The sequence below is a fragment of the Notothenia rossii genome, assembly GCF_949606895.1.
Source record: "Notothenia rossii genome assembly, chromosome: 7".
Classification (NCBI taxonomy): Eukaryota; Metazoa; Chordata; class Actinopteri; order Perciformes; family Nototheniidae; genus Notothenia; species Notothenia rossii.
The window spans coordinates 65,990,072-66,014,008 of record NC_136905.1 but is presented as its reverse complement, the minus strand read 5'-3'; the positions used below and the strand labels follow the sequence as shown (position 1 = coordinate 66,014,008).

Sequence of the window (23,937 nt, the reverse complement as noted above, 5' to 3'; positions counted from 1 at the left end):
CAAGTCTAATGCTTGATAATTTGGATATGCTTAACAACCATAGAGAAGAAAAGGCAAGCTATCTGTCACCCTATAAGTCGTTCTGGGAACTGATCTAAATAGAAATAACCTCACAGCTCTGCCTGCCAAACAGAGTGGTCTGCACCTCAAGAGCAGAGGCCAGATATGAAGAGTAATGGCCACAACCACAAACTAATGAAGAGCCCAAGATTTTGGAGGTCCATGAAAACAATGTGGGCCACTTAGAGATGCCCGATTCATTCCATCAAAAGAGTTATCCTTGCCAAAGGGATGAACTTTTCCAGCTGTATGTGAACCAAGGACGAAAGGATGTCAAGATAATGAGTTCTGCAGACGGTGGCTCACTTTTCATCAGCACTTCCAGACAAGCTAAATGGAAGGGGCCACTCCTGGGAGTAAAGCCCACATACATGAAACACATGGTCCTCAAACCTAGAAAGAAATGTTGGTTTGCATGTAATATTGCCTTGTTTGTGGTTATAGAGTGGTGCAGTGACGCGTCCTAAAACCCGGAAGTAAGCTTCTTCCGGTTCCCTCGACAAAAAAGCAATGCAATTTCTCCATAGGATTTAAGAAAATAGCTCGAAACAAGGTCTGTGGTTCACACACATTTAAGAGACAGATTACGTTTTGTTCAGTCAGATAATCTCCACATGTCTACCCTACCTTTATAATTTTCGAATCATAAATCTAAGATTTATGATTCGAAAATGATAAAATTACTAGCAAACTATATGCTAGATGGTAGCTCAATATAAGCTTCTATAATTGGGCTTAGAGAAGCAATTTACTAGCAATACAATACACATTCAATAATCCAATATGACTTTATTCTGATAACAACATCCTGGACCTTTCTCAACCATCCACACTGCATCCAAAGTTTGCTTAATTACATCCTTGTTCAAGACCAGATCACACATTCAGAGTAAAGTCTCACCCATATCTCTTAAAAATCACAACTGACACAATCGAACCTCATCTAAGAGATTTCCTGCAGGGCTTGTACTGACATATCCTTCACATCTGCAGCCAAAGATGTCGAAAATATAAATTAGTGTGATTTAAAATGCCAGCAGGCAAACAAAATAGACATTACCAGGTCATGCTCTGAAAATGATCCTAATGATTTTTAATGGCTATTGGATCCGTTACTTTAGCTTGCCACTGTTTATCTTGATTCACAACCTTGGCATTAAGTATTAAGTCTTGGTACTGGGTAGTGAGACACAGAGTTAAAAAGACTTGGCTTGTTATGACTCACACAGTCAAAGTATGTTTCTCCAAAATCCCTGCAGGAAATACATTGTTCCTTCAAAGTGCCATCTCAGCAATGGCATCCCACATCAAGCTTGCCTTGCTTTATTGCTCTTGGTTCACTAAGACATACAATTGAGTCACCAAACTATAGCCTCCAGTGTCTACGTGCCAAGGTTACCTGTCTTTGGCCTATTAACTCAAAAGAACTTTAGAGTGGTCTGGGAAAACAGTCTGGCCGCACCACTGAAAAAGCCTGGCACTACCTAAATGTTTCCAAAGGCACCAGTTTTAGAGGAAATCAAACCAAGATGTTACCATTTCACCTACTTTTGGCTGCATTCATTAAAGGTATAAAATAATCCTCTCTGGCACATGTGAAAACATTTGCTGTGTCATGAAAGTGGTTAATTATTGAGGTATTGGTGTTTCAGGTAATGAGAATACACATATGACCTCTAAGGAATGAGATTGTATTATTCTGGTTCACACTTTGAAGAACCCTTTTTTTCTACTCATCCCCCCCTCTGTCTCTGCCTCTGCCTGTCAATTGCCCCACCCTGGCGGAAGAAGATCAGACAACTCTGCAGACAGACAGCTAACACAACTTTCAAAGTCCTCTTAGGTAATGTCTTCCACATGCTGTTTAAAACTCAATCTTTTAAAATAAATCATTTTGCCATGTTGTGTTTGATATACACATTTGGGCTGTTCATTCAAGCATTTGCTATGACACCTTCTCTGTCCTCCTTGTAAGCCATTTCAGGATGTTTAGTTCCTTCCTATTCAAAACTTCTGTATTGGCCTCCATCCACTATAATCCACAAGGGAAGACTTTGTGCAAGCCACTCTCTTCCAGTTCTCGCCTACATGGACCTTACAGAAAGGGTCACTCAAAGTGATTGGCACTCCAAACAATGAGATCAGTGTTGAGGTCTCCTGACGTCACGACAGCTTAATAGAGCTGGCTAAACAAAGTGCTTTGTCATGGAACCTTTTCCTGTGGGGGTGTATGGTTGATGACGGCACAGATTGGACATGTGGAAACTAAACTCTGTGATCACGACCAAGCCTTTTGGTCAATGTGGGAACAGAGAAAAACACAGCAAAACCAACATTTTTTTTCAAGTTCTTGCCCTCATCGAAATGCACACAAACATTAATTTTATGCAGTTGTAAATTCATGGTTGAAAAACTTCTATGCACCAAAGTCCTCTTACTCAAGCCAGTGCACAGATCCATGTGGTTTGCAATAAATGTCCCTAAGTAGGGAGACGCTGGCACTTAGGACCTCACTTATGCCAGGAGTATAAAGAGGCGACATGAAGGAACTCCACTCTTGCTGTTATGATAAATATAACAACTTTGATGTGTCTTTGGCCTTTAACTGCTTTAAAAGAGGTTGAGCTATGCCAACGTTTACATTTGATCCCCATTCTAATAACATTCTAAACAGCATAGTGGGGTTAACTCCACACTATAAATAAATACATGGCCATGTAAGCTCTTACTGGTTTAGCAGCCATTAGTGGAACTAACTGAAAACTAGCGATATTCTCCTCTTTGTGATACAGTACCTTGATTGTTGTTTTGTCCCCAAAGAGCCAAGCCCCCCCTCCCTTTCTCTCAAAAGAGATCCTCTTGACTTCCTTTCCTGTGACACTATCAACAATCTCCTTTCCCACTCTGTGTGAAATCAACAGATGACCTGCCCCCTGTTGAGTCTTCTACACTGCATATAAACATCTATAAAACGAAACAGATGCTCAGATACTTCAACAAAAAAAAAGAAGAAGTAAAACGACTGATATTTATGATTACATATTCCACATTTATCTTAAAAAGCAATGTAAATTCAAACACACTAGGTCTCAGACAGGCTAGATGTAAGATGTAAAGGTATTACCCAGCAGGCATATGGCTGTCAAAGTATTTTCCAAGCCATTGCATAAAGTCTCTAGGTTTACAAGCACTCCCCACCCATTTCCAACTCAAAAAAAGAAAGCAACCCTAACCTAAAGTCTATATGCCAAAAGAATTACATCAAGTGCCACATTCCTGTATTTTCCCCTGTAACCACGGCCCATATACCCAACCGACTTTGCAAAGTCAAAGCACAACTTCCTTAATTCTGATGTGTGAAATGATGTGAGAAATACCAGATGGTGGATACTTGAAGGGACTTGAAGGGTGACAACTGAACTGATTTTGAATAAAGCAGTACCTACTTCCTGAGCCCACAGCCACTTTACATTTCGGTCACTCATTGGCTATAGTTACAGTTCTACCATGCTTCAAAAGTTTTACATTCAAATTGAGTAGCTCTCCCTTACCTTCTAAGGTTGTTCCTGTGCCAAGAAGAGGTTCACCCAAACCAGAAGAGTAGCGAGCGCTCACAAACAGCTCATATTCAGTGGCTGGTTGGAGGTTCTTCAGCAAAGCCTGGGTAGTATCTCCCTTGACAGATATCTCCTTCCTGTCACCGCCCTCGGCAGGTTTGAAGGCAATGCGGTACTGAACAACATTTCCTGGAGCAGCCTGCCATGCCAGTTTCATTGTGGATATTGTCTCGTTAAAGACACGGAGGTCCCGTGGAGAGCCACGGACTGAAAGCAAACAAAAATGTGTGAGACACTAATACATATCCCTTGTGCAAGAACCCAAGTTTCACATAGCTGTTTACGGATAAAAAAAATCATGACTCACCTTCCTTGGTGGTTCCATCTACTTGCATCTCGTCACCTACTCCTGATGAATACTCAGCAGACACAGACACACGGTAGGTGGTAATGGGGAAAAGCTCTTCGAGAACTATGGCAGTCTCCGTTCCAATGGTTTGGGCTTCAAGTATTTCCCCAGTGCCACTCACAGGGACATATGTGAGGCGGTATCTGATAACGGGACCTGGAGCAGCTTGCCATGACACCCGGAAACTGTTGATTGTCTCTTCTGTAACTTGAAGGTTTCGTGCAGTCCCTTGCTCTGAAAAGCATAACATCATTCAGATTCTAAATATTCTGTCTGCACATTTTCAGCAATATTAGTGCTGTTCCATTGTTGTCTGTCATTTCAACTATAAAAAACACTAGGTTAAGGTCCACGAAAACCGTTCTTACCTTCTAGAGTGGTCTCTTCACCAGTCAAAGGGAAACTGTCTCCTTTCTCATACTGAGCAAAGACGTTGACCTCGTAGGCAGTGAGGGGGAATAGGTGGGGTAGAACAGCTGTGGTGGTATCGCCAGGCACTGCCATGGAAATGTAGTCACCAGTAATGTCTTCAGCCTTGCGGAAACGTACCAGGTAGGACATAACAACGGTGGAAGGAGCTACCCAGGTGGTACGGAAGCTCCTGGAAGTAATCTCTGAAAACGCCAAATCTCTGGGTGGAAGCAAACCTGAAAGTAAAAGGTTAAGTGTTAAAGTAGTCTGTAATTAAAAGTGCATAGTCCTAAATCATGTACTTTTTATTCATGTATTTTTTCTTTTAATGTTTCTTTTATTAACTTTTCTTTTTAATGACTGTTTTTAAATGCCTTTGTCTGAATGTCTTTCATTTTTGTAAAGCACGTTGAATTGCCTTGTGTTGAAAGGTGCTATATAAATAAACTTGCCTTGCCTTGCCTTACCATGATCTAATTGCATAACAATATTTTAAATCTGTCAGATTTACTGGAAGCAATGCAAAGCGTTGTAATCTTGTTCAGCCCCTTTACGTAATTGGAATTGGCTTCTCTCCATTAAATCGACTCCTGGAGACCAGGCTAACTCACAATCAGATGTTACATTGTCTAATAAGGACATTATGGACCAATGTGAAGGTGAAACTATACATAGCAAATGGTAGTTATCCAAAACTGATGCCAAGAAATTATGGACATGGCATCCGGCACACTCATGGCCATAGTTATTGGGTTTCGGTATCCTATCCTCTTACTTACTTCTCTTTTTGATGTTAAGCAGCTCCTGTTCAATCCTTAGACAGATGGACTGAGTCAGCTCCTTGGAGATCCTCTGGAAGGCATCAAAGTCCTCCACCTCATAGACATGAGCGTCTGATGGTTGATTAGCAATGGCCTCCAACTCTGACCTCACAGCATCCTTCACACCAACGGCAAAGATCTCCACATCAGTATTCCTCAGGCCAGTGGCTGCATCCTTAAACGAGTCAGATGACTTTCCATCTGTGATCAGGACCATGACACGGGGGACATTCTCTCTTGCTCCACGGGCATTGATAAAGATCTTTTCCGTAACATATTTCATGGCTCTGCCAGTGTTGGTGGAGCCTCCACGGTAGGGGAAAGTGCGAACAGCTTTGACAACAGCATTTATGTCATGGTGGGTGTTGAGGGCAAACTCAGTGTGTGGATCGCGACTGTACTGGACCAAGCTGATCTGGACCTTGTTGGGTCCAATGTCAAAGGAAGTGACCAGAACCTCCAAGAAAGCACGCACTTTGGCAAAATTTTGTAATCCAATACTGTAAGAGCCATCAACCAGTATGACCACATCAGCCTGTACATCCACTCCCAAAGAGCACTCTGCCAAAATATACAAAATAATTGATTAATTAATTGTACGGCTTTTGCCATGAAACAAGGGAACTATTTAAGGAAAGGTAACAATGGCGTACTCTGCAATTAATCTTACCTGTTGACACTTTGACAGGCTGGGTCTTTTCCATTGCCAGGATGGCTTCACTGGGAGACAGACCTTTGAGGGCAAACAGGCTGATCTCATACTCAGTCTCAGGGGAAAGGTCACGAACATTGATTGATGTCTGTGTTGGCCCAATGTAAAGCTCTTGGCGTTTCATTCCAGCTAGCATGGGGCTTAGGGTGAGCTTGTAGCCTGTGATTTCACCCAGGGAGGCATCCCATGTCAGTCTCATTGACTTTGATGCAATTTCTGTCACCTGCAGGTTAGAGGCTGGCTCTATCACTGTGGAAAATGCAGGAAATGTATCAATATATGAGCGTTTCAAGATGTATTCAAAGAAACAGTGCTTCATTTTATTGCATCTCAAAACCAAATTTAACAACAACAAATTTGATCAAGTGTTTTAACTTACTTTCTTCCCCGCTGACAAGAACGCCAAGTTGCTCATCGACACCAGAGCACACCTCTGTGATAATCTTTTTCTGTACCTCTTGGATCATGTCGAAGTTGGCAACATTGTACACATGCTTGTTGTGAGGTGTGGAGGCAATTTCCTTTAGCTCATCCTCATCTGCTCCTTTGATACCTAAGGAGGAAAATGTAAACTACGTCAACAGATGTGGAATATGTTGATGCTTTTAGACTATTGAGTATGTTAGACAGATCAACAGTACTTGACTTTTACCAAGTCAAATATGTTTATGAACAATCAATGGAAAACCAAATGGTCTCCAAGAACAGGCAGAGTTTTACATGGGAGAGCACTATTCAACAAAACACTGAATAACAAACCATACCTAGGACAAAGATTTCCACTCCAATGTTCCTAAGCCTTTTAGCATATTCCTCCACTGGGTCCTGGGATTTTCCATCAGTGATGATCATGGCTACCTTAGGAAAACCTTTCCTGGATCCAGCTGCCTCCGTAAAGATGTTTTGCAGAAGGTAATCTATGGCATCACCTTAAGATAGAAATGTACATACATTAAAGTTGGAAATAAAAGAAAAAACCTGTAAATACCTCTACAATACTGAAACTCGTTCTGAAATGAACACCTTACCTGTCATAGTATTTCCGCCTTTGTATGGCAGGGAGTTGATAGCTTGGAGAAGATCTCCCCTTCTGTCGTAACGTGTGAGGGGGAACTCTGTTCGGGTGTCTGTACTGTACTGAACTACGGCAACCCGTGTCTTGTCAGCGCCAATGTCGAAGGCCCCTGCCATGGCACTGATGAAACTACGAATGTGCTTGAAGTTATCTCTGCCCACACTCCATGAGCCATCCACCAGAAAAACCAAATCTGCCAATGCACTGACCGAACACTCTAAGGAAAGATTGGAGAAATAAAAGTCAGTCAAGAATAGGAGAGTAAGAAAATATGTAGAAGGTTTTTGTGAAGCCAGGCAGTTTTGATAGTGAGCTTTTTTTTTATACCAATTTTACAATATTTTCACTGGCCTATTTCTATTCCGGTCTAAAACAAATCAAATCCTTGACAGGTAGTTGGACGGCTCAGAAATGTGCATTCTGACATCAAAGGAAATATAAGCCAGTGCCAAACAGTGGGCTGGTATAGTCATTCCGGCAGACTGAGGGAAAAAATCAGACTAAACATTTAACAAAAGTTCCAACAGCATTATTCACTTTAATACTTTTAAATCCTAAGGGGCTTTCAATCCTAGATTAAATTCTCTGGAGCATTTAAGATGAATCTATTGATATAATTGGCAGGGCTCATGTAGATGGCCTTTATTCCTCATTTCCCCAAAGTCTCATTGACTCCAAATTCTATTCCTCACCACTCATGAGATTCCTTCTTAAAAGGGCATTCTTCTCCTTAAAAGTTTCCCTGACTCAATGTTGAAAATGATGGCACCAAATTAGGGTTTATTCAAAGTTTTTGAGTGCTTGTGAAATAATTTCTGAGAGCTTCACTATTGTAAGGATATAGGATGGGAAGTTGGCAAAGTTTCCAGAAAGATCAACCTTTATGGGTGGAAAGTGAGCATGTCCTTTTGTAAATGTACACAGATAGATCTCACAATATGAGTAGAAGAGTTTGACAAGGGGACATCATAATTAGAACTGCCACATCTTTAAAACTTGCCTCTATGTGGCACAGTGAATACGTCATTGCTTGACAACCCCCTCCTGCTCCTCTCCACCCAATGACTCATAAGAGAACACATGTCTCCTAGCTTCAAGCCTTTCTTTCCCTTTTTCTTAATGTACAGACTGGTGTCAATTATAATAACCAGTATATGCCCTCCCACTCCCTCTCTGCTTATCCAGTTATAACCCCTCCAGGTGGTGAAATGTACGCTTGACCAAATTATTCCATGGGAAAAAATTATTTTGATGACAAAAAACTAGCAGGACAGACCCGGTTTAGATTTTGGTTGACATTACAGTAAACATACTCACTGATTGCATCTATCTGTGGCTTCCTGACTCGTCCAGTGGTGTTACTGGACTGGACTGAAACACAGGAAACACTTGGTGAGTTAGCATCGCACATATGCCTGCCTCACTTTGCACTTTTTCACTGGCAATAGAGTCAACACATCATAAAATCTGGTCGAGAGGGTCAAACCCACATTTACACAAACGCATATCTTCATGCTGCAATAACTGTATAAACAGTGAGCAATTCAGAGATAGAAAGCAAATGTGATTTTTTTTCCTACTTTCCTTCATCTCATGCGGCTAGATGATACTGCTACATGGAATCATTTATTGTGTAATTAAAGGTACATTTTTATTTCTATTGGTATGGTGAAGAAGGAGATGTTCTGTATGTTGAGATGTAGAAAATTATGTAGATGCTTAAAGTTGATTTTGTGCTTACTAACTAGCATGACTGTAACAATGCAGTCATGCTAGTGATTGTGTCTTGTGTAAAAGTAATTTTACACTTGAAATGAAGTGAGATGTGAATTTTCTAAACAAACTGAATGAACCCCCTTTGAAAAAAATTACTTACTTGTAAGTTGTCCAAAGATGGGAATACTTTCCTCTGGCCCATAATAGGAGTTTATGGACACCGTGTAGTCCAAGTCAGTTGTCAGGTCAGTGATTTTGGTCTTTGTGGCATCTGCATCAAGCGTAAAGTCTCTGGATGGTTCATCTAGGAGAGGGAATTCAAAACCAAATCAACTGATGTTGGGCTCATATCAATAACCTACTCTAAGTGCTCACTCCCATACTGACCTGCATCAGATACAATTTGTAGCCGGAAGCCCTCTATTCTTGATGAGGGTCTTGTCCATGACATTTCCACTGAGTTCTCATTGAGAATTTTATATTTCAAGTTTGAGGGGGGTTCCACTGCAAAAAAGGGTTGAAACACAATTGGTAAATCACAACAAACATAAACATATGTATGAATTTAATATTTATGATCAAATTAATGATAGGCATTTTTATCAAGCATTCACATTGATCCCAACGACAAACACTTCATGACTGAAGTGGAATTGTTCGTTGTTGGGGACAGACACATGGCACTGATGTCCATTTGTAAGGATGACAAGTAAAGAACATGTGACAACATTGAAAAAAGTGTGAGAAGCCATTTTGGAGTAAAATGGCATTTGTTTGAGTTGCCCAACCACGATGGCCAGCAACTCAAGCACTGGCATACGCAACATGTGCACGACTCCACGCAAACTCTACCAAAGTGCAAACATTGAGTGAACCAAACAACACATGCTGAGTGCAGTCATAACAACGCATGCCCCGACCTTATACTAAACTCCTTATATGTACGAGTTGATCTCAGCATAACAAAAATACAACAGATACTGATTATACAATGGAATCAAGGTTGCCATATAGTTGTTGAAGTAACTCTTGACAAAGTTAAACACCATATGTTATATATACATTGTATATAAACATATTTCAAAGATGAAAAGTGCTTTGATTTGGTTAGAACTCTTTACACGATGAGTGGCACACATCCATTGCAAACCTTTTAAAAAGAATACACAATTTGTCGCCGGAGACCCTTGTGTACTTTTTCATTGGCAGAATAATGCATTCTTCAAGGGAGAACAAATTAATGTAGACAATCTTTAAACTGTTTAGATGTAATATAATAGAGAAAGTGTGTACATAAAAATAAATAAAGGAAAAACATATACAGTGTGACAAGGCCTCGCGTCTTTACATCGAGCTGACTTGAACACATCGTCATGCATCATGTACATGAGAAAGTTGTTTGGTTTAACAACTTTAATTGACTGGACTTAGTTTCCATGTACAATTGGGACCACACAGACAGAGATGACAAACATATTTTTAAATGATATTCCTTTTTTACAGCCTTTAGGTTGGTACGAAATCGAGGAAAAGGGCTAATGTTTGTTAGCTAATGTTAGTTGGCAAATGTCATCGAAATTGTGCTAACATTTAGCATGTGTTATTTACATGCATAAAAGTTACATTTGTTTCCCATTTTATTAACCAAGTTATCCATTGCCACTTAAAAAGGGTCATAAGGTTAGTTATAAACTACCTCTGTCTAAATGTATTAGTTAATTAAATAGTTAGCTAAGTTCATGCTTCATGCTACTCGCCTTGAAAAGTGATGTAATTAGAAACAGTAGCAAATAAGTGTTCAATAAAAAAAAAGTAATAAGACTAAACAAATTATTTTGTGATACATTCAATATTTTCTTGAGGATAGCATGATGAAATTTTAACTGACTTGTAGTGCCAGGCCGAGCCTTAATTTACCCTTAGTGGAATGATGGGGCTGATCTTAGGTAAGTGAGCATGCATGGGACTGTAGGGTGGGTTCATGCTAGCTGTAAAGTAAAATAAGAATGCCATGGGAGGCAAGAATATCATTGTAAAATACATTTTGAGGAGGAAGCCATAGCTTGGGACACACTGGACGCACAGGCAGATGACAAACAGGAGCCCACCAGATAATTTAAAAACTGCGATTTGAGGATCACCAACCTGACTTATCAACTCAAGGAGCCCCGATGGGCCGCGTTCCACCTGATTTCTCCGTGAGTAATCATCTCCAACACGAAATGGTATGGGGTACGGAAGTGTATGTGGGTGTAGGAGTGGAGGTGGGTAGCAATTGCCAATCAATTACGGATTAAAACATTTTGATGAAATTGTTCTAGGCGAGGGTTGACTTCCATGTCAACGTGGCTCTCCTACATTTGTTGGTTTCAGGCAATTTCAATTGTTACAATGTCTCCGACCATGTCCTCCTGCTTATAAAATATACTGAGGAACAAAGGTGGTTTTGCCAAACTAACAATCTCTGGTTATTTGGACATTGTGGTTGCTCTTGTTATATGGATGTCAGTCCCATCAGTTACTAATAAAAGACACCTCAGGCTCCCAGGGGCCAGAGTCTGGCTACTGTTCCATTAGTAACCTCAGTCTCCAGCCAGACAGCCATCCTGGCCTGATCTGCTGCCAGGAGGAGAGACCAAAAAGAGGAGGAAAGTACACCGACTCTCCCAAATAGGCAGGACAGATGCCAAAGTAATTCCACAACATGTGCTGACATTAAACATTGCTGCATATTAACTTTCCATATGTATTGCAACTCAGCATTTTGCAAATACCCGCAAAAGATCCCTAGAAAGGCTCTTTGTCTTTGCGCTGTCTGAGGATTAATTTGCTATTCTCGTATTTCATCTTTCCATTCGGTTGGTGGAGATATGTGAGAGGAGACGTTAGACTCCTCTCACACTGCCAGGGAGCTTTCAGAAGGAAATTAATCTGAGGGTTTCCATACTATATTTCCATATTTGCCATTATACTGGATTGAAATGTTTGCATATGAAATTACTTTGAGTCATTTTCTGTCAAAATTCCTGACAGATTGTTAACAGTCTATGACATGTTGGCCCTTGTGATATGTACAATAAAGTGCATTTAATAGGTGCTAAAACAATAGTAATATGAGCACAAAATCCAACAGGGATAGTACCAAGATTATACATACAGTTTTGAACCCTTTGGATATAACCATTTATTAGACTTTCTACCAAACTTAATTGCCTAACATAGCACTACTTTTACGCTTTTTGCTGTTTTGTATGCATTTTAAATTATTGCACTCTGTTTCCGCTATAGTACAACTATGATGTTGCTTAAGTAATTTAATACGTTAAAGAACTGTATTTACTTGCTGCCACAGGACGAGATTTACAACATCCTACTACAACCTCAGCATAAATATATGATGAAGTATTTAAATGCCTAATTAACAAGAACTTGGCAATGTTCCAAATTTTGCTTTGGAAAAAGTGCACACGCTTGCTGTCATTAAATTGAAACGACAGCAGCCTTCCTAAGACATTTATGGGTAAACACTTTTTTCTACTCTGTGCCCTGCTGTTAAATGCATTTAATAAGAAATCGGAAATTAAATAAACTTGCAAGTGTGGTATTTTTTATATTTACATTGATAAACATGGCTCCAGAATTATTGGTTTAATCCAAAATAACAAAACCATACAAGTAAATGAGATCTGGATTTGGATTTGACATTAAAGCCTGTCCACACAGATAAATCGGACAAAGTACGCTGCAAATGAGGGATAAAAGCATTAAGTCAGTAGTCCAAAATGCACATAGTCATATAACATACACATGAACCAAGAATAACTTTATTTAGTTTATCAATACAAAGAGTTCAGTGTCAATGAGATGACTCTTTAAAGTGACTAATTCCTGTAACATAGAGAACCATTGGAGGTGTACAGGAGAAAGAAGAGAAGGAATAGATAAAGAGAGTGTATGTGAGTGCCGTGAGGCCAAGTGCTTTCTTTTACCTTGGGCATCTACGGTGGAGAGCAGGGCTGCAAAGAAGGCAGCCGCAGCCAGTGACAGCCCTATTTTCATGTTTGGTCCTGAAGGGTCAGCAGAGCCTCAATCAGTCTGATGATAAAGAGAAAACATGTTTTAGGATGCAGGTTTATTACAAGCTCACTGTCAGTGGTGGATAGGCAGCAACACATGCAGGCGATACATTATGACTAATATACCGCTGTATCGAGATTTAACATGAACTGAAGAACATCCAGTTTGCGCTTCATTAAAAGTACATGGTGCATTTAAAATAATATTTTCTGGAATAAATAATCATAGCTCCTATTATTCAATCATTACTCTCCTTAGACTCAGACTGCAAGATCCATCTAGACTTTGTTACACAACAACTGCCACACCTGACTGCTTAGTTGATTCCCACACCCTGAGGTGGGTACTTATTGTAGGTATTTGGTAATGAGGGACTTAGAAAAACTGTTTTACACATGTTCATCGGTCTGATTTTCTTAAGTATAATCTGGGACTCTTTTGCCTTCTAGCTCTTCTGATTGTTTTAGTGGGTCGCTATGTAGCTCACAGCCTTTCCTTTGGTTCTACCTCACTTTACAGGGATGATGTCTGGGTGAAACTCTTCATATCATTCATGCAACTTAATGATATTGTATATGTGTCTAAATGTGTAAAATATTACAGTGCATTTTGATTGAAAGTCATTTTGAACAAAATATATTTTATATAGCATTTCAATTTCAAAAATCCAACCTTAATCCTTTCCTTCAATTACAGCATTTAAATACAATACCGAAATGAATTAAACGTAGGCAATGGGGTTACTCTTTTTACTTCAATACCAGTAAACCACATCCACACAGTATCCCTTTTTTTTTTTTTTTTGCTGAAAGTGTCTTTAAATGTATCCTACCACAGGCTGTGCGCACCGCCTGGTGCACGAGCAGGAATACTGCAGCCAAAGGGACCAACATTACTCTTTTGGCCCCTTGCACACAATTGGGGTTTAATCTAATTAAAACTGCAAATAAAGCCAAAAAGCTAGCCTATTAATGCATTATCACAAAACAAATTTGCCTAGACATTACATAGACTTTGCTTGTCTTTGAATGTTGAAGTTGCAATTTCATTCAGCTCAGTTCAATAACGTGATCAAAAAGATCTTCGAAAGTAATTTATCTTTAAAAAACGACGTTAAGTTAGATTTATCACACAGTGATTAAGTTGGTGTGAAATGTATCCTCCTACAGTAAAAACAAAAAACTGCGACAAAAATCAAAATATTCTGTCAAATGTATTGAAACATAAAGTAGTTATTTGTATTTTTAAAGCTCCGATAATACACTTTTGAAAATAAATCAAATTAATTCAACTTACCTATTCAAACCCCCCAAAAAATTGACCGAGCAAATGTGAGAGCAGCCTGCTTGAAGCCTCCCCCTCTGGAAAGTAAAGTAAGAATTTCAGGAGCTGCGGCTGGACCCCTCTCCTCTCTCTGGCTACTGGAAGCTCCAACAGCAGATGTCCAAGAAGGAAAACCCTCTTTCAAAGTGGGAAGAATCTTTCCACCATCGACTACTTAATAGGGGGGCAGTTCCAACTCTCAGTTTACCATCATATGGGTGTCTTACGAAACTCTGCCCGTCAGTTGATGCATGTCCCCCGCAGAGACCGATCCAATGTTTGGAAATTACATTTTTTCCTGCATTCTTTTGGTCTGTTGATTTAATGAGTTTCCAATGCCAATGTGAATTTCACAGCAGGGCAACATTTGGCCAGACGGCACTAAGAGGAAGAGAAGTGTTTTATATGCGCAACAGGCAACCTTATCCAATGTATTTACTCAGATGTGGACTGAAATGAAAGATTTAGGTTTTAAGAAACCTCTTGGCTATTCGTGTCACATGCGGATTTTCTCACAATGCGTTCAAGATGCTTGAATACACCACAATACGTTTAATAAGGTTAACCCATATATTCCATACGTTTTTTAATAATGTGGGAACCAAAGGAACATTCATTTTGCTGGAGAAATCGAAGTATTTCAGAAACAGCTGAAAGTAATTGCCGCCGTGAGCCTTCTGACTGGTTTGTATTGCCCTCTAGTGCTCAAATCAGAGACCTGCAGTAGATAAAAATGTTTGGATTATGTGAAGGAAATCCAATCTAGTCTTAATAAATATACACAGGTTACTAACGGACTACAATATCCTACTTTAAATCTGTTGGTGAATAATCAGATCTATTTTCTAAAGCATTAGACTCAATGGAAGCGTGTTGCAAAGTTTACATCTAAATCTACCATTTTTAAAAAGTGACACAATTTCACAAGATATATATTTTTATTATTATCAACAGCTCATGATTTGTACAGTCAATAAACACATCAAACATGAGACATACTGATAGTATTGATAGAACAAATAATGTCAAAGAATACAAATCTGAGCAGCACAGACTTAATGAGTGAGCAGCGAGTGCATGATTGTTCCGTCATAGTCCGATCCTGTTTCACTATGCCTTCTTGGGCATCGCGGCAGTAAACAGCTCGTACACCACATATCCACTCCCTGTGGAGAGAGCAGACACGTATTACAGATGTGCCGGAGATACAGTACAACACAAGCATCTATCTTGACTTCAAACAACCCTTCATGAGGCATCGTGCAATTATAGTTATTTGACTTTCCAAGTCAGTTTCAGTAATAACATTGGGGTCAGGCCACTGGCATGAGATGTTTCCCTTGAATAAAGACAGGCTGAGACATGCAGAATGAGCCTGACTCATCAAATCTCAGACAAATTCTGACTTACCAAATACAGTGAGAGCCATTGTGAATCTGTAGATGAGAGCGTCCTTCACCCCGCCCTTCAGATGGATAGGTAAACCGTTGTCCTCCTGCATAGAAAGTCAAGGCGTAGTTATTTCAGACGAGACATGTCAACTTCAAGGGTATGTTGAGGACTTTGTTGATCTTTCTATGGTATTCAAATTGTTGTAGGGCTCATCTCTGGTTAACCATAGCAATTAAGTGGTGACGTACAGTAAACTGTGCAATGAAGCAGTGCTTGCTCTACGATTTAGAAGCAAGGATAGGCCATTTGTCAACTACGGCCACTGTAATTCCTAGCGCTATGCATGTATCAGCAAAAGCCTGCCACATTGGAATGTTGGTTTTGCAATGGCTTTTTAATTAGCGGCTCGCAAGCACAATTAGTATAACCCCAGCCTCAGCTACAGGCGAAGGTCATCCAAACACTGCAGGGTGGAAACCCTCTTATACTTATCTGTCAAGCTATACAAACAGGATAACATTTGATTCTGTCTCCAGAACCTGGGAATAAAGTAGAAATGTTAACATTATCATTATAAAAAACAAAGAACATATAATTACCTTCAAAGTATGACAAAAGGTGCCTAAATTAAGATTTAATTTCAGTTATAAAGAATGTTTCATACCAACAATGCTTCACTAGACATCAGACATTGACTTTTTTGTTAAGGGAGAAAAAATACATTTCACTTCACATTTATGATATTACCTTTGCTCAGATGTATCATTAAAAGTGTCAGAAAGAAAACTCTTAGTAAGAATAGACTACTCCTGTGGTGTGGTAAAACGATTACCTGAAACAGTTTTTGTTTTTCCTTCACACCGTTATCAGCCTGTCTGCGGGCACTGCTTGTGATGGTCCGCCTGGAGAGCAGCCGAAGTCCCTGTTAGGGAAATCTCTCAACTGAGTATTTTTCAAGTTTAAAGGTCCCATGTCATGCTTTTCGGGTTATTACCCGTCCCCTTGTGTGTTATGTAGCTTTTTCAGCATGTAAACGGTCTGCAAAGTCACAAAACCTCAAAGTACACCCTGTAGCGAGTAAAACTCTAACACAGAAAAGTCCTGCTGCCCCAGAACCCCTCGTTGGAGATTTTTTCTTTTCTTTTTTTTTTCCTCCTGGGTACAGTGACGTGACCATACCCAAATGGACCAATCCGTGGAGCTCCTCACACACCGGGATCCCTTGGCGTTACTATCAAACGCAGTGGGGGGACCTTTAGCGTCGAGCATAGAGCTCCCTGAACATTGGTAATAGACGAGTTGGGATTGCGGAGAAACACTCACTCAGGCTTGTCTTTTCTCAGCCGCGCTACCCCGCGGAGTCTCGTCGGCACACACACTCACTCAGCCTTATCTTTTCTCAGGCCGTATAGTGTTTGGCGAACTGTGTGGCGAACAGCCAGGCTGTGAGTTTATGTGTGTGCTCAGGCTGAGTTTCGCAGTGTCTCGCAGACCCCACGCAGCAACCAGGAAATAACACCAGTAATCCAGCTCACACTCGAGCCTCAAAGGTCGGAGCAGCGAGCCCCGCAACGTACCGCCAACGCGGCACCCAGACCCCACGCAGCATTCTCATGTTTGTCATTACTGGTGTCCTTTTCTGGTTGCTCACAAATGCCATTGTAACACATAATCACTGATGTTCCGCTGTAACGGTGGTTGACTCATCAGAACAGAGTAGGCAAGCCGACGAATCAGAGCACAGTGGGCTCATAGGGAGGGGGGGCAGGAGCTCCAACGAGCCGTTTGGACAGAGTGAATACACATACTATAAAGAGATGAGTCATTCTACAGAAAAAGAATCTGTGTGATACCAATCTGCTGAAATATATTCCTTCTAAACACATCTAAAACCTGTTAAATAGCAATAACTAACTCTTAACAAGTAGAGCTTAAAGTATTTGTATTATTTGTATACATCATACAAAGCTTATTTATATAGGAACGTCATTGGTGTTACGTGTTACCAGGAAGAAGAGTAACACCAGTGACGGTAACACCAGTGACAATTTGGAGAAAACACTACCATTTTAACAAAATGGCTGCAATGTGTCAGACCAAATATGGCTTCAGTCAATATCAAAATCGTTTAACTCTTCAATACAATACATTTTCTCATTCAAATGTTCATCCCTAGGGCTATGAAATGAGTAACACTAATGACAGACTTAAAAGATGCACGTAAAATTTGAGGATAAAATGACACCTTTAACAAACAAAGTAAGAAGAACTGTCTCAAATGATCTCTTGTTACAGGAGGCACTGAAAAAAAAATATTTTAAATGAAAACTATAGGCTCCACTTCTATGTATGATCAAAGTGACAAGGCAGTTCCTTGAACTTGGCATTTTAAATAAATTGCAATTTATGTATAATTTTTTTTTAAATTGATTTAGTACCATTGCAAAGACAATCTCTATTTATTCAACATATATAATGAATGTGAGTATTAGGTCAACGTCATGTATTTTGGTGTCTGCAAAAGTAAGTGACAGTAATTCCACCTTTTCTGTAGAATGACCCAGCGATGCTGTATGAGAAACCAATGTGATTTTGGAGCATTGAACAATGTAAATCTATTCTAGTAGACTTCAACAATGGAATTACGATCAGTAGAAATGGCCATTTCATGGGACTTTTAAAGAATTGTAATCTAAGCATGACTAACAGTACATGATGACACATAAAGCAAATTGTGCTCAAAATAGTTCCCTTTTTAAATGGTCTCAACGGTGACATCTTATGGCCGACTCTCTGCATTGCACTTGTATGAAGGGTTACATACAAGACTGAGTCAAATCAGAGGTCACTGTTGCCACTGTTGATCATATAGCTCAAAATGGTGGTGCTACATACAGTCAAAGGTTATAGGTACACAATATCATGATTAATGGTTTGACAATAGGCCTATGTTTAAAGTATCCTTTTATGGGAATGCACGTGGATGGATTAATGGTACACATGATAAAAAAGCGGGTGTTAAACAGCCCTACCTAAATGCGACTTACCTGAAACTTTACCTCGATTTTTCTTTAAAACTCTGTCGTCTAACTGTCACACCACACTGTATACAGTACACGTTATACATTATGGAGGGGTGGCAAGTTTCACATGATGTGGCAGGTTGACGAGCACGTCCTTGATTCATGTTTATAGTGGGTACGTTTTTGTTGAGTTGAAGCGAAGCAATCGATACAGCTATAGGTCGGTATTTGCATCGTGTGTAACATCACTAACCTGACTTTATTGTATTCCTGTTGCCTAAGCTGCTAGGTAGCAGGTGTCCTGACAAAAGTGTAAATATCAAACCATTTTGCATTTGCTCTATGACATATGACAATAATATTATATGTAACATAGTTTTTTACTTAAATATCTCGAGGGTTTAATGACGTTAAACTCTCAGCTGCTAGCGGGGTTACTTAGCAAAGTTCAGGACCGTTACTCGTCAATAAGAATTTACCTAGCTAAAGTTACGTATTCATTAAACATGGTAAAAACAAAATTAATAACAGAACAACAACTTGATAAGGTTAATACAACAGTTGAAACGTTGTCTTACCAATAGTTGTCTATACATTTTGGAAAACTTCTGTTATCGTAAACGAGGTAAAGGCACAGCACAAGGGCGCACACTGACAGTCTGACTTCCCACAATCCATTGTTACTTCCGGTATTGTGATACTGTTAAAATTAGTGGGTCAAGTTTAATATTTAGTTATTATATAATAATACGACTTATAATTATATAATGTATTACAATAAATAAAAAAGGACAAATACACCCTCAGGAAAGTAGTGGTAGTGATATGATTAAGTTATGGCTGTGATAGTGATATGCAAATAAAGAAAATCACAATTTACACGAAAACATTCACCAAGTTGTTTAATTGGACCCTAAAAACCTTGTATAAAACCCATAAATGTCTAATTTAAACAATTTACTCAATTAACTTAAATCCAGAATGACATTTTGTAACAGAAAATAGCAAACAAGTTGGTGGATTACAAATGTGACACTTTTAAAGTGCATATCATTTGGTCAACATTACAGAACGCAAGATAATCCAGCACTCAGGCCCAACTGTCAAAATTAAATAGTTGTTGTGCTCTCATCAGCCTGCGACGCTACCCAGAGAATTAGAATAATGAATACTGGATATAATAGTATACGATTATAATTCCACTTTTCCTTATTAATAAGCATCAGATTGTAATTTGAAAAATATGCCCTGTGACTGGCTGAGTTTCACTTACAGTGGAGGTAAATAATCATACTTTTGGTACTACTCGTCATAAGTATACTATGACTCGGCAAGCATAATATACTTCAAGTTAAATATCAGTGCTGCTATCGATTAACGGCACACGAGCAATGACTTTCCCCATTCTATGTTCAAGGTAATCTCAAAATCTGTAATGTATAATGGTACATTCATCAGCAGGACATACTACTAAAGTACATAATATAGACAAAAACTTGCATTAAAAATACACACATCCTTCAGTAATCAAGCCATTCACAAAGAACTGCTAAAATAAAACAGACACTTTGATAAGGTATAGATAAATAGAAGACAGGAAATGACATTCTCTGCAGCTGACATAAAGCTATATGCACACAGACACAGACTGTATCATCTTTCATTTGCCTTAGTTGCCCAACACAAAAACACAGCTTTTGATGAGACACTAAAGACAATGCTGTCTTTACACAAACACACAACAAATGACTGAGACCAGTGTATTCACGCTAAAGTCAACAAGCAGTCCAGAACGGACACTTTGGGGTCCCCTCGTGCATGCATAGACGGGAAGAACGTGATAAAAGAGCAGTTTAGTTAGGAATATCTGCACTGTTGTTGCGGTTGTCATATTTATGGTGGATGATGAGCAGAACGACACCCAGGAAGAAGCAGATGGAGCCCACAGTGATGTAGGCAATGCCAAGGAAGGGGTTCTTCCCTCCCATCCAGGAGATGGTGCTCAGGATCATCCGCTTGCGACCATCAAAACTGAGCACGGGGTAATCTGATGGTAACTTGGTTAAAAGAAAAAATACTGGAGATGCTGGATGCAAATTATTTTTTTAAACCGAGCTAACACAGCATGATTAACCACGACAACATTTTGTAAAAAAATGTATATAATAGTATCACCATATCAATTGAAGCATATGATTTTAAATGATCTGAAACGTTGTTTTTATTAATAATTTTACCCATGAAGTTTAACAAAAGGAAAGAAAAAGCATGCAAGTCAACCCTAGAGACTAGGGCTAGCTCTAATTTGTATGTGCAGTACAGTAATAATTCAAAGGATACTGTAAGTGACGTTCAAGACGTATTTGCCACTGGGTAGAGTGGGGGTCGTGCTCGGCTTCTTCTGGATGATGCGATAGAGCTTGCGAAAGGTGGGCAGTGCCGCTGTACGCATCCACACGATGAAGTCCTCGTTGATGAAGCCGTTGTTCTCAGGATCTTCGGGGTCCAACTCGAACACTGGCTTCTTCCAGTTCACCGGCTTAGATGTGCCTGAGAAACAACAAGACAAAACAAAGGTGGTCAATGCACCTTAAGTGATTGTGAGTGTGAAGAAATTCTTGGCACCAAGAACTGCAAACACAAGGACCAGTTTATGTCCCTGGCAGGGTCAAACTCTGAAGAAGTAAATTCTGGTTATATCTAAGACACAGCTCTGGTTGAAGTCCAAGCACAAGGAAGGGGCATGCCTTATCATACACTAAAATGATCAGAACATAATCTTAATGGGCCCTATGAATAATTCCCTATCAATGAGCCTAGAAAGTCATGTGCACTGTTTGCTGAAATCACCTTGAAAAGCTACAGTTAGGTTGTTGTTTCCACCAGGGTTCCTGAATTTCACATGTTTGTCCGTCCACCACGCAATTCCCTTTTTGACCAGAGGAATTTCATTAAGGGTGCCGTTGGAGTCGATGTGATACAGCTGCAGAGTGTCTGAAACAAACAAACATTAAATCAATATTGTTCTATAATTAAGTGGAGCTGAAGAGATAAACGTATGCAACTGATTTGTCATGTACTAAGCTTTTAGAAGAAGTTTAGACTTTAGTTGCACAGATGAGTAGCAATAATCCTGTGAAGGTACTTACCATTGAAAAGGCTGTTAGCTATGGCCCCACATGGAGCAATGGGGGATCCCTCACCAGTACGGTAAGGTTCACATTCCTTGCTGGGCCTCTGTAATAAGAAAAATGGTTACTGATGCAAAAGGCATTTATTTAATATTGGCATGTTAAAATCTTTCGACATTTACAAAGATTATACCATTAAAGCAGACCGGTCACCATTCAGCTGGCTGTCATCTCGGGACTTAACATAACGTCGGTGGTTCTGATAGAAGTTGGATAAGCCGTAGTACATGAAGACATTGCTCTGCAGGAGAGGAGGGATTGTGTTATAGACATTTAGAGTGCATCAGTTAAGGCCTGTAGACGGTACCTTAGTCAGGTTGCACTAAAGTGCTTTTATGGATCGTTAGCTCTATCTCTACAGATCCATTCACCACACACAGAACTTACTTTGTTAAACAATTGTTAACGAAAGATTCATGTGTAACAAACATAGGTTGTGTTCTCAGATAACATAGATGTAATGTTTTCCTCAGTTTGATTTTAGTTTCACCCAAAAACAATACATTTAATTTAAATAAACCTCAACAACACATTTAGATATATAGGAAGCTGTTAAGGTCACAGGCACACAAATAAACCTAAAGAAACACTTGAAATAAAATTGGATGGAACTGGTGAGAGCTTTTATAAAAAAATCAATAGAAGCCTACTGGAAGTTACAGGACTGTATATTTTCAGACTACAATAATCAATGATAATAAAAGCTCCAAAGAATCGTTGAGTCTGTCTTTCTTCGGACCTAAAATAGATCTTAATGGAGTTTTAATGTCATGAGTGCAGGTTCTCTTCTACAGCACTTCAAGCAACACGATCAGTTTAGAAGCTGAAGGCATATATTATTCATTAGGGCCGCATACTGCAGGATGGTGCTCACCTCAAATGGCTGCTCCAATGTGAACGTCACGGCGCAGACACACTGTGCTGTGCTGTTCCAGCTGAAGTTCTTAGCACAGTTGTAGCATGGATTGTCAATGTTTGCACCAGTGTAGTCAATCTGAAAAGGAGGAGCTGATAAATTAATTGAGCAGGTCGTTTTAATATAATAAGTTTACCTAGAAACTAGATAAGCATAATGTTTTCATAGGACCCTATCCATATATACTTAGTAAAGAGTTGATTCAGCACAAGTAGATAAACTTATTTGAATACAAATGCCTTGAATTAACTTCCATATTATACAAAGGACAGCTTTCAGGTCATTTTGGTTGGCTTCAAAATGTTGCCTTATATACTTAAGTTTCTAACATTTTGATATAAACATGCTGACAAAATATTAATTATTATCATAATGCAAAACTACTCAGCAGAAGCACTTAGAGCAGCCTGAGAATAACAATAATGTTAACATTACAAATATTTTAAACAGTTTTCTGAAATATTACCTCCTTCCATTACAGTGTATGTGTATTACACTGCAATCGTTTTAGCTAACTAGCAACAAAGTGTATAATACGCTAATAACAAAGGCTCAGTGTTCAGACATGGCAATTTAAAGGTGTCGTTTCTTATTTATGTTCCTGTTCGTCGTTATAGAACAGGTAAATAGGATTAGCACTATATATATATCATATGGCCTGTTGTTGCCTCTTTTAGGGAATAGTGGGCTGGTTAAAATGGAATGTATAGAAAAACCTAGACGAACCTGGTCAGCGGTGGCTATAAAGTTAGCTGACAGGCAGACATGACCCTACCTCGAACTCTTTGATGTTGTTGGAAGTGACATACAGGCCGATGCCAATGGGGATGAAGATGAGTCCGATAACGAAGAAAGCGGGCAGCACGGTGCCAGCTGTCAGGATGGGCTGCCAGGCGGGTAGTCTCTGCTGTTTGAACGCTGTGTTGTCCGGCTTTTTACTTTTCACAACCCCTGCCCCTGCGTGATTCGCAGCACCGGGGTGGTTAGCGTCCTCTTCCTTAGCGTTGTAGCTTGACGCCATCATGGCTGCAATCCGCTTCTAGCTAAATACTCTACTGTAGTTGAGAGCCGGCGGCTCCTTATTAATCCCACACGGTGAAAACTACACAACACGCTAAGGCAAAGGGTGCAACTGTCCAAGGAGAGAAATGTACCCTCTATCTATTCCAAATGTCTACTCACTGTAGTGTTGATTTTTCTGTTTTGTTAATCTCACCTAAGGGGAAGAAGCAGGAAGTTTCCAAGCCAATAGGA

At 39.6% G+C, this 23,937-nt stretch overlaps 3 protein-coding genes across 7 annotated transcripts in view; all 3 read right to left on the bottom strand.

Annotated features, from left to right (window-relative positions):
- The window catches only part of col12a1a (collagen, type XII, alpha 1a), a 53,843-nt gene extending 39,554 nt beyond the window's left edge, over window positions 1-14,289 (bottom strand). For all 5 annotated transcript variants that reach the window (XM_079640319.1, XM_079640320.1, XM_079640321.1 and 2 more), the window contains exons 1-13: window positions 14,135-14,289; window positions 12,751-12,856; window positions 9,149-9,265; window positions 8,922-9,065; window positions 8,363-8,416; window positions 6,999-7,262; window positions 6,735-6,899; window positions 6,350-6,523; window positions 5,929-6,219; window positions 5,217-5,819; window positions 4,395-4,673; window positions 3,985-4,260; window positions 3,612-3,884 (exon numbers count right to left, since the gene is read on the bottom strand). In XM_079640319.1, the coding sequence (XP_079496445.1) occupies window positions 3,612-3,884; window positions 3,985-4,260; window positions 4,395-4,673; window positions 5,217-5,819; window positions 5,929-6,219; window positions 6,350-6,523; window positions 6,735-6,899; window positions 6,999-7,262; window positions 8,363-8,416; window positions 8,922-9,065; window positions 9,149-9,265; window positions 12,751-12,820 (2,710 nt within the window). In that variant the 5' untranslated portion in view covers window positions 12,821-12,856; window positions 14,135-14,289. The remainder of the gene's footprint in view (window positions 1-3,611; window positions 3,885-3,984; window positions 4,261-4,394; window positions 4,674-5,216; window positions 5,820-5,928; window positions 6,220-6,349; window positions 6,524-6,734; window positions 6,900-6,998; window positions 7,263-8,362; window positions 8,417-8,921; window positions 9,066-9,148; window positions 9,266-12,750; window positions 12,857-14,134) is intronic.
- Window positions 14,290-15,080: 791 nt separating this feature from the next.
- On the bottom strand, window positions 15,081-19,286 carry cox7a2a (cytochrome c oxidase subunit 7A2a). Its single transcript, XM_079694442.1, has 4 exons — window positions 19,155-19,286; window positions 16,386-16,475; window positions 15,572-15,656; window positions 15,081-15,327 (listed from the first exon to the last, which is right to left on the bottom strand). Exons 1-4 carry the CDS (start codon window positions 19,170-19,172, stop codon window positions 15,272-15,274), a joined length of 249 nt encoding a protein of 82 aa, XP_079550568.1. The 5' UTR covers window positions 19,173-19,286; the 3' UTR covers window positions 15,081-15,271.
- A 175-nt stretch (window positions 19,287-19,461) lies between these two features.
- On the bottom strand, window positions 19,462-23,935 carry LOC307047454 (cell cycle control protein 50A-like). Its single transcript, XM_079694436.1, has 7 exons — window positions 23,459-23,935; window positions 22,642-22,761; window positions 21,901-22,008; window positions 21,726-21,813; window positions 21,427-21,570; window positions 20,917-21,126; window positions 19,462-20,623 (listed from the first exon to the last, which is right to left on the bottom strand). The coding sequence occupies exons 1-7, from the start codon at window positions 23,705-23,707 to the stop codon at window positions 20,430-20,432; spliced, it is 1,113 nt and encodes a 370-aa protein (XP_079550562.1). The 5' UTR covers window positions 23,708-23,935; the 3' UTR covers window positions 19,462-20,429.
- Window positions 23,936-23,937: the final 2 nt, after the last annotated feature.